The 15,438-nt window shown below is 43.0% G+C and overlaps 1 protein-coding gene across 6 annotated transcripts in view; it reads left to right on the plus strand.

Moving 5' to 3' along the window:
- Positions 1 to 15,438, plus strand: part of LOC121286830 (protein strawberry notch homolog 2-like) — a 160,448-nt gene that overhangs the window by 129,190 nt on the left and 15,820 nt on the right. For all 6 annotated transcript variants that reach the window (XM_041203901.1, XM_041203899.1, XM_041203903.1 and 3 more), the window contains 6 exons: positions 2,637 to 2,749; positions 3,811 to 3,882; positions 6,814 to 6,922; positions 7,202 to 7,276; positions 8,245 to 8,388; positions 9,963 to 10,057. In XM_041203901.1, coding sequence (XP_041059835.1) covers positions 2,637 to 2,749; positions 3,811 to 3,882; positions 6,814 to 6,922; positions 7,202 to 7,276; positions 8,245 to 8,388; positions 9,963 to 10,057 — 608 coding nt within the window. The remainder of the gene's footprint in view (positions 1 to 2,636; positions 2,750 to 3,810; positions 3,883 to 6,813; positions 6,923 to 7,201; positions 7,277 to 8,244; positions 8,389 to 9,962; positions 10,058 to 15,438) is intronic.

A 15,438-nucleotide genomic window follows, 5' to 3' on the forward strand; every position in this document is an offset into this window, starting at 1 on the left:
TAGTTTAAATTTTGAAAAATGTAAGAAAGGTTTAAAAAAAAAATTTTAAGGACATGTCCCCACATGTGAAACTGTCACATGAGCTGGGACATGCCTATTAATTCTTTCAAAACATTTTATTTACTTAATAAACTCTTCTTAGAGCCAGAGAGGTCTACAGCACAGAAAAAGGCCCTTTGGCCCTTTGACTCAGCGCTGGTCAAACAAGTACCCTAACTTATTCTAATCCTATTTTCCAGCACTAGGCCCATAGCCTTGTATGCCAAGGCATCGCAAGTGCACATCCAAATATTTCTTAAATGTTATGAGGGTTTCTGCCTCTACCACCCTTTCAGGCAGTGAGTTCCAGATTCCCAGCACCCTCTGGGTGAAAGAATTCTTCCTCACATCCCCTCTAAACCTCCTGCCCCTTACCTTAAATCTATGCCCCCTGGTTATTGATCCCTCCACCAAGAGGAAAAGTACCTTCCTGTCCACCTTATCTATGCCCCTCATATTTTTTATACACCTCAGTCATGTTCCCCCCTCAATCTCTGCTGCTCCAGGGAAAATAACCCCAGTCTATCCAATCTCTCCTCATAGCTAAAACTCTCCAGCCCAGGCAACATCCTGGTAAATCTCCTCTGCACTTTCTCTAGTGCAGTCGCATCCCGTCCGGGGATGAGGTTTCATGAAAAATGTGAAAGCCGCCTGGGCTCTTCGCCTGACCCACCCGCCAACCTTAAGGTTGGACAGACAGCATTCTTAACCGCCTTAATTACTTTGTTAATGACCTTAATAGGCCTTTGCCAGGTCGGTGGGCGCAAAGCTGCGTGCCTGCCGGACTGACAGTCTAAATGACACGCAGTGAAGTGAAGACGCCCGCCTGACATCACCAAGCGTCATTTTAAGCATCAGCGAGTGGGCCCTGCCCCCGCTCGCCAACAAAAAAATTCTCCCCATGGTTACCTCTGGGTCTAGGGGCAATTGTTTACCAGTCATAGCTCCAAAACTGTAGTGAATGTTTTATTTTCCATTCTTTGGTCTTAATTAAACAAAGACGTCGGAAAGTTTTTAATCCATTTCGGTAGATCAAAGGGAGTATTCGTCCTTACTTTCTGCTGTCCACAATAATAGCCTCTGCTTTTTCATCTGTGTAAATGCTTGGACTAAAGTCCAATGGATTTAATATAGTTTCTGAAGACAGAACTATGAGCAACTGTTACAATTCAACTTTGATTTCTTTGCATACTTAACACCAACACTATAAAGACTTTTTTTAAAAACTGCTCTCATTTGTGGGAGCTGCTTAACTGTGTTATCTGTTTAGTAAAAAAAACATTTTTTTTTTTCTATTCTTACTTCTGGCAAATGTGCTTTGAGCCTGCACTCCCCACAACTGGGGGTGCATTGGACTGATTTCCTTCTACCCTGCCCTCCTTCCATGAAGGTGGGGTGCTGAGCCAGATTAAAAAGAGGCACCAAGAACATTCGGGTATGCTGCTCACCCCCTCTCTCCTCTCTCCCCCCCCCCCACACCCAAGCCATTAAAGTAATGGCAAGCTTTGGCATTTCAATTGTAATGTCTATACTGACTCTGCCTTGCTGTGTATTGTCAGTATTTTTAAAATGCTACAATATTTTGATACAGCAGTTATATCTAGTTTTCCTGTGTTAAGGTGTGCTTTACCTCAGGACCATGGGCATAGGCCCACATGCTAACAACAACGACATAAGGCACTTTTAACCTCATAAAACGCATTGTGGGGTTCATCGACCTGGTACCTTCCCGCATTAGCATGGCTGAGACTACCATGTGCTTCACTCTGTAGGAAACTGTCGTTGTAAATCCATTTCCCAATGCACCCGTTTAAATTTCTCTTCCTAGCCACTCCCCATGTATGCATGAGATGGTCCTCATGTCTTGTATAATTCTGCAGCTCACCATTACCCATGAATTCAAATCCTGGGAATATGCTGCCTGCTTGGGGAGTGGGAGTACACATTGAGGTAAAAGTGAACTGAGCTTTGACTTTTCCTACCTCCTCTAAAGGAAGTGCCTCCCACAAAGCAAGAGTTAAACCTAGATTTGATAGAGGTGTTCAAACTCATGAAAGGTCTGCACAGAGTAGATAGTGAGAAACTCTGTCCCCTGTTATGAGAGGATCGAGAACAAGAGTGCACAGATTTAAAGTAATTGGCGAAACAGACGAGCAACATGAGGATTTTTCATGCAGCGAGTGGTTAAGGTGTAGAATGCACTGGTGGAGGCAGGTTCGATTGAAGTATTCAAAAGGGAATTAGACCGTTATCTAAAAAGGGAGAAAGTGCAGGGTTACAGGGAGAAGGCGGGAATATGGCACCAAGTGAATTGCTCATTTGGAGAGCTGGTGAAGACACGTTGGGCTGAATGGCCTCTCCTGTACAGCAGCGATTCTGTGATCTCTGCACAATTTTTCAATCTTTGTTCTTTTGGCTGCTGACATTGCTCACAGAAAACTATAACCTGTTGGCATCAGCCAATTAGTGTAAGTAGAAGTTATTTTCTACCATATGATGGACCTTAAAGGCAATTTTGTGATTAGTATTTTAGCCCACAGTGCAATGTGATTTATGTTGCATTTCTTCTGTGTCTTCATTTTTGTTCTCTTTTTCAGGTCGTACCCACAGGTCAAACCAGGTGTCAGCTCCAGAATATATATTCCTCATTTCTGAACTTGCAGGCGAAAGACGATTTGCCTCTATTGTTGCTAAGCGTTTGGAAAGCCTGGTAATCTCATTATTTTTACTAGGCGTAACGTGTAAAAGCTCTACTTACGCAGGCACTTCAACCAACATGTTAGAGAAGTAACTGGGAACCTGCATTGCCTCCCTTTTTTGCATATCGTAGATGCAAAAATGATTCAATGGCAGTCCGCACAGCACTCAAAGTGACCACAATGCACTCCAATCAGAGATAAAATCAGAGAAATGATCACTGATATTATCTGCAAAGTTTGGGTGATTTAATAGAAATAATGGGTTCACCACTGGTGTTTGGTTCCTCCATAATCTTTTTATTGCATCCCCAGAGTCTTTAAATCACAGTATTAGTAGTTTAGATTGACGATGTTTGACACCCATGCGTCCTTTCTTTCATTGACTATTAATTAAATTAACTATGAAATCTACAACTTTTGCAACCTTGGTGTATTTTACAAAATGTAAGATTGCTGAGAATCACTTGAGAATTTTTATTAGGCACATTCTTTTTCTTTTCCCTACACCCAAAATGTACCCTCCTGACAGTGTTGATCTTGCTGGATATGGTTCCACTCCTTGCCCCTGAATGTGACTGTGAGTTTTAACAGTCTATTCATTTGTGGGAAGCATCACAACCAAGATCATTTGTTCTCATCAGACTTGCTGACACATTCACTTTCCATCAGAGGTCATGTAGAACCCTTGCTGATTTCTTAAAATCCCCAGTCTTGGTACATTTTGGCCAGATGTAGTGACATGGCTGAGATCAACCAACTCAGCACAGACCAGACATCAATCTTGGGTCCTCCTCTGAGCTAATTAGCTCAACACCACACCACGCAATCATGCAGATAGTCAGCTCAAGACAGACCTTCTGGCCTTGATTGCAAAACACTAAAGCTGTTCTGATCTTGTATTTTGGAATCTTCAGTCAAATTGTTGAGTTACTAATACAGAAATGTGCAATGTCTGCAAACTCGAACAGGCAACGAGGGATTTAGATTTTAATAAGTAATACAATATAAAATTTGTTTGGAATGTAAGTTTATTAGTTACCAATTTCGAATTACAAATTTGTTCTTTCCTTAGGGTGCTTTGACTCATGGTGATCGAAGAGCAACAGAATCTAGAGACCTCAGCAAATACAATTTTGATAACAAGGTAGTATCTAACATTTCTCTGTTATAATTTACATTCTTAACCCAGGCACCTGTAAAAGTAAAATCAGACAAGGCCAAAAACGAAAGCAGATGAATATGCGCTCCAAAGCTGCTTTTGTGCAGCATTTTTGTTTATTCTTTCATGGGTTGTGAGTGTCGGATGCAAGACCAGTATTTGTTGTCCATCCCTAATGACCTTTGAGAAGATGGTGTTGAGCTGCCATGAGTCCAGAACCCTGGAAAACTGGAGATTCCCATTTGCCTCTCCATCCCTTACAAGGTAAATAATAGTCAGTGTAGGGGACTGCTTATGCCAGGAGTTCCTGTTCCTTCGGCTCATTTGGGACCCAGCACGTCCAGTGAATTGGCTTGTGCACTGGTAAAAGAAAGGATTATTTTATTTTTAAATAATTTTTTTATAAAGATCAGCCTTTTACATAATGAAAACCACGGCCAGGATTTCCCCCCCTTGGTGGGCTTGGGGGTGGGGGGTCAGGAAGCCGACTGCCGCCCGTGATCAGGGCTGGACAGCGATTTCACGCTGGCGGGACAATTGAGGCTCGCCCAGCTCAGCACTGCCTGTGTGAGGGGAGGAGGAGGGCGAGAGCGCAACTCCGCACTGGTAAAGCTCCCCGAGGCACAGAGCTGCCTCGGGGAGATGAAGGGTTTAAGAATTAAAAATAAACCATTTTAATTTGTTTAAAAAAAACATGTCCCCTCATGACTCTTGTCACATGAGCAGGGACATGTTCTGAATGAAATGTTAACATTTATATTTTAGTTTTATTTGCTGTTGGAAACCTCATCCTGCCCTGTGGATGAGGTTTCCTAAAAAGTGCCCACCCGCTCAACGAGAAGTCCTGCCCCATGTGGCAGGTTTGAGGTTCCCTAGCAAGTTCCCCCTTCCACCATTATGCTTCCCTTCCCTAGGGTGGACAGTAATTAGTTTCTAGCTTCCATGGGTGGTTGGAGCCAGCAATGGTATCAGAAGGGGCCTTTACGTGTTGCTACTCTATAGGATAAAGTTGCCCGTCTACTGATCTTGCACACTGGTGAGGTTGCTGTTGGAGAGCTCCAGTAGATATCGTATCAAATTTAACCACTATCTTAGCCAGTCGATTGTCAGCCTTAGAATAACTTTCTTGAATTCAACCATGCAAACAACTGGCACATGTTGAGGCAAAGGACTGACTGTTAACAACAAATAATGATGGGCCATAACTTCCGAGCTTCCTAGAGTCTCATCTGAGGGGTCCACCCCATGGGACTCTCTTCTCCCCCCTCCCCCGCAACACCCCTGACTCCCCAGGAGTCTCCTACTCTCTCTCTCTCTCTCTCTCTCCCTCCCCCACCCCCCACAGTCCCCAATTACTCTGCCCCACATGGTATTCCCTGCCTTGCTCCTCCACCAACTACCCATGAGATTTCCCCCGACCCGACTCGAACCCTCCCCCACCCCCGCAGGCTCGAGCCCTCCCCAACTCAGCCCCGTGCTGTCCCATCCTCCCAATGTCCCACACCCCCTCCCCGCAAACCAATGTCCAATCCACCCCTCAAACCACCCACCCCCAGATGTCCAACATTCCTCCCCCCACCTCCCCCAGATGTCAGACAACCTCCCTCACCTCCAGATGTCTTACACTGCCCCCACTCCTCCCCCGACGTCCAACCAAACTCCCCCCTAGCCCCTCCTCCCCAAATATCCGATCCCCCGCTCTCCATATCCTATTCACTTAGATTCGGCACCCATCTTCTCCCTGACCTTTCAATTTCAATCCGACCTTTAAACTTACCAGGTTTACAGCAGCTAGTTCGGTAAAAAAGGGAGCATGTCCTTCTTCAACCCGACACTGCTGGACTGGGCTTCAGAGATAGCTGTGCTGCCTGGATCTCGCCTGGCCTGAGTCGGAAGGTTGGGCAAGACGGGCATGGAAGAAATTTCACTCAAGTAATTGCCACTCCGAGGAGGTTTGGCTCAATGATTGAGATAACAAAAGACATTATTGATCTTGGAGTTGCAACTATCTGAAAATAAACTATGAACCCCAAAGGGTTAATATGAAATTTATAGGGCTGTATGTCTCAGAACTATAAAATGTATGTTTGTGCTTAAAATGTTGTGTCGCAACATTCTCCGTTTTAGTCAGGCCATAGGGAGATGTATTTACCAAAAGTGAGCACTTTTGCACAAGCAAGACCAGAAATAGTCATCTCATGCTGCTCTCATGCGCCTCCTGGTGACTAGATTGGGAGCAACATTTATAGAGGCTTAGAACTGAGTTATCTTTATCTTATAGACGTTTACAGCACAGAAAGAGGCCATTCGGCCCATCGTGTCCACGCTGGTCAACAAAGATCTGACTACACTAATCCCATTTTCCAGCGCTTGGCCCATAACCCTGGAGGCTTTGGCAGCTCAAGTGAATATCTGAATACTTCTTAAATGTTACAAGAGTTTCTGACTCAACCATCCTCTGGGTGAAAAAATTTCTCCTCAACTCCCCTCTTAGCCTTCTACCTCTTACCTTAAATCTATGCCCCCTGGTTATTGACACCTTTACTAATGGAAAAAGTGCCTTCCTACCACCCTCATAATCTAATACATCTCTATTAGGTCCCCTCTCAACCTTCACTGCTCCAAGAAACACAGCCCCAGCCTATCTAATCTTTCCTCCTAGCTATCTTCAAAGGATCATTTAGGTTTGGTGCAGGATTGGTGCAGGAGGATTTAAGAGGAAGTAATTTAAAGGAATGTTTATAAAACTGCTTAGCTTAGAGAATTAGGTAGCAATTTTGCTTTAATTTATATTATCCAAATGTCAAATATATTTTGTAATTTGTGGGAGAATTTGCAATGTTAAAATGTTTAGCTAACTTCCTATTATTTGAGAAATTGATATTTCATACCGATTATATATTTGTTTTCTAACAGTATGGAACCAGGGCACTGGATAAAATCATTAAAACCATCTTAGGTCAGGTTGAAAATAAAGTACAACCACCAAAAGATTACATTGGAGGTCCCAGTGTTTTTATCGATGGTAAGTAATTAGGTCCTACTCTGCACATGATTTGTAAAGTATATTACTTAAAATCAATTGTAAGTGATTTTTTTGTTCTTAAATGCATTATTTTCAAACATTCCTATTAATATATTAATGTTTGTAAATTAATTGAACTATAGTGACTAAGTAACATTAAGAATATTTTCTATATAGCATAATATGAAGCCAAATTATCTCTGCATGTCTATAGCAGCCTGTGTGCTGTAGAATATAATATTCAGTCAAAAAATCTAACAAGAAGCATCTACGTTGTAGACATGAGACTGGGACTGATGGCTGTTGGAATTTTCTGCAAAGAAAACCGTTACGGATGTATCAATGTGGAAAAAGGTGAGAATTTAATGTTTCTTTACCCAATTATCAATTTAAATTTAGGATTTGTAAACAGAAGTCCTTTGATAACCATTTGCCTATAGCAGACAGTGGCTAAACTTAACAAATCAGATCAACATGAGCTAGGATTGCCAACTCTGGTTGGAAGTATTGTTGGAAGTTTAATCATGTGACTCTGGATCACAGTTTACAACTACTGTTGCATTTACCTCATAATGGGTTGAGTAGTCTTTGCATCCTGTAAGCCTATCAAAAAATGTTTTTACTAAGTTGCAGGGTTGGAGTGGGCATTGGGAAAGTTCCTGAGTGTCACCCTGATAGGTGCACTCTCTGATTCCCCCACCACCTCCAAGAATCCAAAGGTGGTCCATTCTTTATCATCTCAAAACAAATGCAGAAAATGCTGGAAACATTGAGCATGTCAGGCAGTATCTGTAATCCAGAATGATTGACCATCCTAACATACACATGGGCATTGGGTGTCAAAGGGTGGGAATTGAAATGCAATTGTATACTTCAGTGAAGAATGACATGCTTCATGTGTATACCAACTATGCTGGGGTCTTTGCCATTAAGCACCTTGCATAAAAGTTTCACAGATCTTCCACAGTCAGTAAGTCTCCTCTGCCTCCTTTGCCCATCAGCATGTGGCATTCTACTCAAGCTGCTTGGTTACATTAAGCTTTAATTTCATTGGATAAATTGCTGAGGACCGGTCTTCATGCTTACCCATCATAGTCCATCCCCTCTCTACTTCACTGTTTTCTCCCAGGTTGCTCGCAGCAGTGTCCTGGAGTTCAGTCCTCAATTCTGGGAGGCTCCTGGACAATGCAGGAGATTTGGCAACACCAACAGGGTCCAATTCATTACAGAGGCTTGCTCATGCTCGCTTTGTCAAAAAATTGATAATAGCTAACCTAAGACGGAAGCGATTTAATGTGATTTTTGTTTTTCCTCTGTTTCAGACTGCAGCATCACCAAATTCCTGAATCGGATTCTTGGACTCGAGGTTCATAAACAAAATGCACTTTTTCAGTATTTTACAGACACATTTGATTATCTGATTGAAAAGGACAAAAAAGATGGAAAATATGACATGGGAATTCTAGGTATGATCAAGCGGTTTATAAACAGCAGAGGGTCACCCAAGGTTCTCCACTTTTTCTCCTATCTTGTAACCTCTGCAATAGAAATATGCAGTCGATGTATTTCACAAATGCTGGATTTGATGCTGTTATTTAAATCACAGTTATGCACTGAAAGTGATGGCATGTGTGTGTCATATGCGATTAGAACCCACTAAAGCAAAAATGTCTCTCAGTCCCTAACGCAGTTTTTGAAATAAATAGGAAAATGGGTTTTTGCAATAAACAACAGAGTACATAGCAAATGAATAGAGAAAATAATTAACTGCAAGTGACAAAAAGATGATTTAGGTCATTAATACTTCCCATATTCAATTTTGCCTAATATATTTTCAATACTTGTAGTACTTTAAAGATTTCACATTCCATTGTTCATGGTAAAGCAAATGATACACTGGTTTATACTGTACTGCATAATGTGCAATGTTTTATTTTGCTGCCATGGTAGTACCTCTTTTGAATGGAGGTTGTAGTGAGTGGATGTACCTGAGTGCCAACAGCAGCTACTAGATCTTAACTTGTTGACTACTGGCTGGCTGCAGTTCACATTTGTTTTGGGCAAGAGTTAAAGTAGTGCAGGCCTTGAGATGGTGACAGTCATGACCTGTTGTTGGGGGATGGGGACGGCTGGGCGGGGGTTGGGGGGGTGGTGTGTGGTTAAGTGGGGGACTGAAGGTTGACATCTGTCCACTGTCTTCCCTAAACCCATTCTATAGGGGACAAATTCAACACCATTTGCCTTGTGTTCTAGGTTGCAAGGTGAACAATAGGGGTGGGGGGGGACAAATTTCAATTCACATCCTCCCGTATCCAATCTCCCTAGAATTGTGCCAGCCACCAAATTAGAAGCCTATGACTTTTAGATGTCCAAAGTGCCTACATGAAATAGACACTTTAGTTGAACAATTCAGTCTCCTAATGCGAGTTGTAGAACCATGGTTGAAAGTGATGGACAAATGAGCAGAATTTGCGACTTGATGTCCCGCTTGGTTGTGCCACGCCATGAGCAGTCCAACCAGAGGACCACTGGAGTGCACTGAAGAAATGGCAAACATGGCTTTTAAAAGTTATGTTTCTATGGCACATTAGACAGAGCAGGCGTGCTCCACAAAAGTATCATGGGCCGCTGCTAGCCTGGAATCACCCCTTTCCACTCGCCTGCTCTCCCAGCATCTGCCTGCGAGTCAGCAGCTAAAATTGGCCAGTGAGCTGCATCGGGATGACCCAGTTGCCATCTGCAGCTCACCAATTTAGTTTATATGAGGTCTGATGCTGAATTTCAGTAGGCCCTCAATCAGGCAGGGACCAGCACACAAAACAGTCAAGTCTCTGACTTTGAGCATAAATCCAATTTTTAGCCTTTGTGTTATCTTTGACATTGCTGTTCAGCTACAGTCAAAGCTTAACCTCCAACTTGCCTATGCAAAATACTTAAGGTAGCATTAATTGATTTTCCATTGCCTTGATACGATTCTTAGATTTGGTGCATTGAACACAGTGGGTTACTTTTATTGATTGTGACTCTTCTATTTCATTAGATCTAGCTCCAGGAGTAGAAGAGATATATGAGGAAAGTCAGCAGATTTTCCTTACACCAGGGCACCCACAGGATGGACAAGTAGTTCTCTATAAGGTAAATTATTGTTATGCAGATCTCTCTCTCTCTGTCTGTCTGTTAGCTAGTTACCATATGGTATAGCTGAAAGAGTTGTACAAATAAAACATTTTTAGCAAATCTTCACTATTATAGTCATATGTGATCACTATGTCTAGTCATAGAGCAGCATTCTGGGCCCAATTATCTTCAAATGCCAGAATATTGTTTATTCTCTGCTCTCCCAACAGAGATCAGTTTTTCAGCCTTCAGTCCCATTTCTTGAATTCTCCTCCTAAATCGCTTTGCTTTGTTTACCCCCCTCCTGCCTTCAAAATCTCTAAATTTAAAAAATCCAACTTCTTGTATCTTTGGAATCTCTCTCTCTCCTCCACCCTGTCCAACTGCTGCTGCCTGTGTACCTCTTCCCATTACCAAGGATTCACACTCACGAAAGAGTAAAAGGAGAGGCGAGAGTGGAAGTGAGAATGAAGGACAGCGAGGGCAGGGGATAAGGGAAGAGGGAAAGAGCTGTACAGAATCAAGTTATTAGCTACAGATCCCTTAAATAATAAAATGCTGGAGAAAGAACAAATTACATCGCAAGTAATGATCCAATAGTAAAGGGGGGAACCAACCTGCAATATTCTAATATACGGAAATGTTGTCCCAGTTGATTTCTTTAAATTACCAAGTGTGCAGAGCTGCACAAAATAATTTAAAGAGACCAGGTACTTAAATGAATCAAAAAAAAAAACCTTAAGAGTATGTTGACGGCAGGATAAAGGTAACAGAGTTATGGGGAACACTCGCCCCAAGTTCTCCTTCAATTCACACACCAGTCTGACTTGGACATATGTTGCCATTCCTGCATTGCTGCTGGCTCAAAATTCTGGAATTCTGTACTCTTCTTCTGGAATTGACAGAAGGCTATCGCCATGATGCATTGGGCAGAATCTTCGGTTCTGAAATCTAAGTCTGGCGGCGGGTGGAAAAGTTGGCCTAGTTCCCGCTGGGCGGCAGGACAGCTTGGAACTTCTGCTGTTCAGCTCATTAAGAACGTAAGAACTAGGAGCTGGAGTAGGCAATTCAGCCCCTCGAGCCTGCCCCGCCATTCATTACGATCATGGCTGATCTCATTTCGACCCCAACTCCAATTTCCTGCCCTCTCCCCATAACCTTTCAGCCCGTTGCTAATTAAAAATCTGTCTAATTCCTCCTTAAAATTTATTCAGCGCCCGGCATCCACTGCACCCTAAGGTAGTGAATTCCACAGATTCACGACCCTTTGAGAAAAGTAATTCCTCCTCATCTCTGATTTAAATCTACTACCTCTTAGCCTAAAACTATGGCCTCTCGTTCTAGAATGCCCCACAAGGGGAAATGTCCGCTCCACGTCTACTTTGTCTATCTCCTTTAGCGTCTTATATACCTCGATTAGATCTCCTCTCATCTTTCTAAAGTCTAGCAAATATAAGCCTAAACTGCTCAATCTCTCCTCACAAGACAAGCCCCGCATCTCTGGAATCAATCTAGTGAACCTCCTCTGAACCGCCTCCAATGCAACTAAATCCTTCCCCAAGTAAGGGGACCAAAACTGTGCACAGTACTCCGGGTGCGGTCTCACCAATGCCTTGTACAGTTGCAACAACACTTCACTATTTTTATACTCTATTCCTTTAGCAATAAATGCCAAAATTCCATTTGCCTTCCTTATTACCTGCTGTACCTGCATACTAGCTTTCAGCGATTCATGCACGAGGACACCCCGATCCCTCTGCACTGAAGCATTCTGAAGTTTCTCTCTATTAAATAATAAGTCGCTTTTTTATTCTTCTGACCAAAATGGATAACCTCACACTTATCCATGTTAAACTCCATCTGCCAAATTTTGGCCCATTCACCTAACCTGTCCATATCCATTTGTAAATTTCTTACTTCTTCATTGCAACTTACTTTCCCACCTATTTTGGTGTCATCTGCAAATTTAGCTATAGTACCTTCTATCCCTGAATCCAAACCATTAATATAGATTGTAAACAGTTGAGGCCCAAGGACCGAACCCTGTGGCACCTCACTACAGCTTGCCATCCAGAAAAAGACCCATTTATCCTGACTCTCTGCTTTCTGTTGGTTAGCCAATCCTCTATCCAAGCTAATATATTACCCCTAACTCCGTGTGATCTTATCTTGTGTATTAATCTTTTGTGTGGCACCTTATCAAAGGACTTCTGGAAGTCCAGATATACTACATCTACAGGATCCCCGTTATCCACTTTGCTTGTCACATCTCCAAAGAACTGTAGCAAATTAGACAAACACGATTTACTCCTCTTAAAACCATGCTGACTCTGATGGATTGCATTTTGACTTTCCAAATGCCCCATTACTACTTCCTTAATAACAGATTCCAAAAATTTCCCAACGACAGACGTTAAACTAACTGGTCTATAGTTTCCTACTTTCTGCCTTCCCCACCCCACTTTCTGAATAAGGGCGTTATACTAGCATTTTTCCAAACCACTGCAACCTTTCCAGAATCCAGGGAATTTTGGAATATTATAGCCAATGCATCCACTATCTCCGCTGTCACTTCCTTTAAGACCCTGGGATGTAGGCCATCAGGTCCTGGGGATTTGTCACCCTTTAATCCCAATAGTTTGCTCAGGACTTTTTCTCTAGTGATGGTGATTGTTCTAAGTTCCTCCTTATCTATATTCTCTGCTCTACCTGTTACTATTGGGGTGGTACTAGTGTCCTCCGCTGTGAAAACTGAGGCAAAATATTGATTAAGTGTCTCTGCCATTTCTGCGTTTCCCACTATTAACTCCCCAGTCTCATCCTCCAAGGGACCAACTTTCACTTTAGTTACTCTCTTTCCTTTTATATACCTGTAGAAGCTTTTGCTATCAGTTTTTACATGTTGCACTAGTTCTCTTTCATGATTTACCTTTGCTCTTTTTATTATTTTTTTAGTAACCCTTTGTTGATCCTTAAAAGTTTCCCAATCTTCCAGCCTACCACTGACCTTTGCCTTAGTTTTTGTCTTTAAGCTATCTTTAACTTCCTTGCTTAGCCATGGATGCTTTTCCCCCTCTTACCATCTTTCTTCCTCATTGGGATATATTTTACTTGGGAGAAATTGAATATCTCCTTAAACACCCACTGTTCATTAACTGTCCTACTTTGTAGTCTTCCTGCCCAGTCCACTAGGGCCAAATCTGCCCTCATACCTAAGTAGTTACCTTTGTTTAACTCCAGAACACTAGTGTGGGACTCAAGTTTCTCGCTCTCAAACTGAACTTGAAATTCCATCATACTATGATCATTCTTCCCTCGAGGATCCTTTACTATGAGATCATTAATTAATCCCATCTCATTAGACAAAACCAAATCCAGAATAGCCTGCTCACTGATTGGTTCCACAACATATTGCTCCAAGAAATAATCTCTAATACACTGTATGAACTCTCCCTCAAGGCTACCCTTGCCAATTTCATTAGTCCAGTCTATATGCATATTAAAATCACCCATGATTATTGCCGTGCCTTTCTTACATGTTCCCAGTATTTCCTGGTTTATACTGTGCCCTACTGCTAAACTACTGTTTGGTGACCTATAGATTGCTCCCACCAGGGACTTCTTTCTCTTGCTATTTCTTATTTCTACCCAGACTGACTCTACGTCTTGCTCTCCAGTGCCTATATCATCCCTCACTATAGCACTGATCTCTTCCTTTACTAACAAAGCTACGCCACCTCCTTTTCTTTCCTGCCAATCCTTCCGAAACACTGAGTACCCTTGGATATTCAACTCCCAAACTTGTTCTCCCTGTAACCACATCTCAGTAATCGCCACCAAAGCATACCTATTTATATCTATTTGCACTGTTAACTCATTAGTTTTATTCCAAATGCTACGTGCATTCAGATACAAAGTCTTTAAGTTTGCCCTATTGTCAATTTTCCCTACTCTTATATAATTCTTTGGTGCAATATGGCATTCACACATTTTGTCCCTTTCACTTTTTGATAGCAATCAGCCTCGTCACTAACCTGCACTCTTACCCTCTCCTTAAACTTTGATTTTTTATATTTCCATGCAACTGAACCCTCCTCCCCCCCCACCACTATTTAGTTTAAAGCCCTATCTACGACCCTAGTTATGTGATTTGCCAGGTCCCAGCATGATTCAAGTGGAACCAGTCTGAGTGGAATAGCTCCCTCTTTCCCCAGTACTGGTGCCAATGTCCCATGAATTCGAACCCACTTCTCCCACACCAATCTTTGAGCCACGCATTTACCTCTTTAATCTTATGTTCTATCATCTGTGATTATGCATCTGCAAGGAGCACGGTGAATCTTGTGGCGTTGAAGGTGCTGGCGCCATATTTAAATGGCACCCAGACAGCCATTCACTTAGTGCACGCCAGGAGTTCCACGTTACTCATCCAGAATCCTTGTGGCCACAGCGCATATTAGAGAAGCTGGCAGATGTGACCAGCCACATACAAAGGCACCTCTGACATTGCCTTTCACTTGCTCCTAGATAAGAACAGCAGGCCAATGCTAAGCCCTCACCTGGCCACCTCCTAGACATGGCATCCCCACCCCACCTGTTCCAGGTGAAGGACATCCTGGAGGAGCACAGAAGTGTGTTCCTCCAGTGCGAGAAACCTCCCTCTGACATTATTCTGCTTGCCTCCTTTATGCTCGATCCAGCCGTGCTCCTTGGGGACATCCAACGCCCTCCCTCCCTTTATCCCTGTCTCTGACTGTAGCAGATGGCAAATGGCACTGAGTGAGTGGCAGCTCTACACCTTGCTGGGATCTTGATGTTCAAGATGAGTCCGCAACAAACCTGCTGCCGTGTGAGCATCACAGTAGAGAGGAAAAACAACTGAGCTTGGTTGACATCCAGTTGCTTAATAATTATGAGGGTGACCCTTTAGTCGGCCACTTGTGCTGACCTTCACTCACCCAAAAGACCCACCTCTCAGTTCGAAGGATCTCACTTACTGACTAACTGCGTGGTCAAGGTTAAATATGAAAAATGGTGCACATCACATTCCAGACTTGGTCCATCACCTTCCACCCTCCTCTTGTCACCCACCAACTGCAGCCCCATTACCCTTGACCCAACCAATATCACCATTCCTCTCATCTGTAACCCTTGAACCCCCCCCCCCAAATTACCCTGGGCCTTATCACGATCCATCTCCACATGCCTTTCCTCCCCTCAGAGCTGACACCCATTATGTCCCCATGCCCACCCTGACCCAGCTCCACCTGTCTAGTCCCCACTTTGATCCCCACCATGAGACCTTCACCTACCAAACTCTCCCCCTGGACCTTCCATCCTACCAGGTCCCACTCCCCGCTCTGACTGTGACTGTTCCATCCTATCACCAGTACCTTGAG

Source organism: Carcharodon carcharias, chromosome 14 (assembly GCF_017639515.1).
Source record: "Carcharodon carcharias isolate sCarCar2 chromosome 14, sCarCar2.pri, whole genome shotgun sequence".
Classification (NCBI taxonomy): domain Eukaryota; kingdom Metazoa; phylum Chordata; class Chondrichthyes; order Lamniformes; family Lamnidae; genus Carcharodon; species Carcharodon carcharias.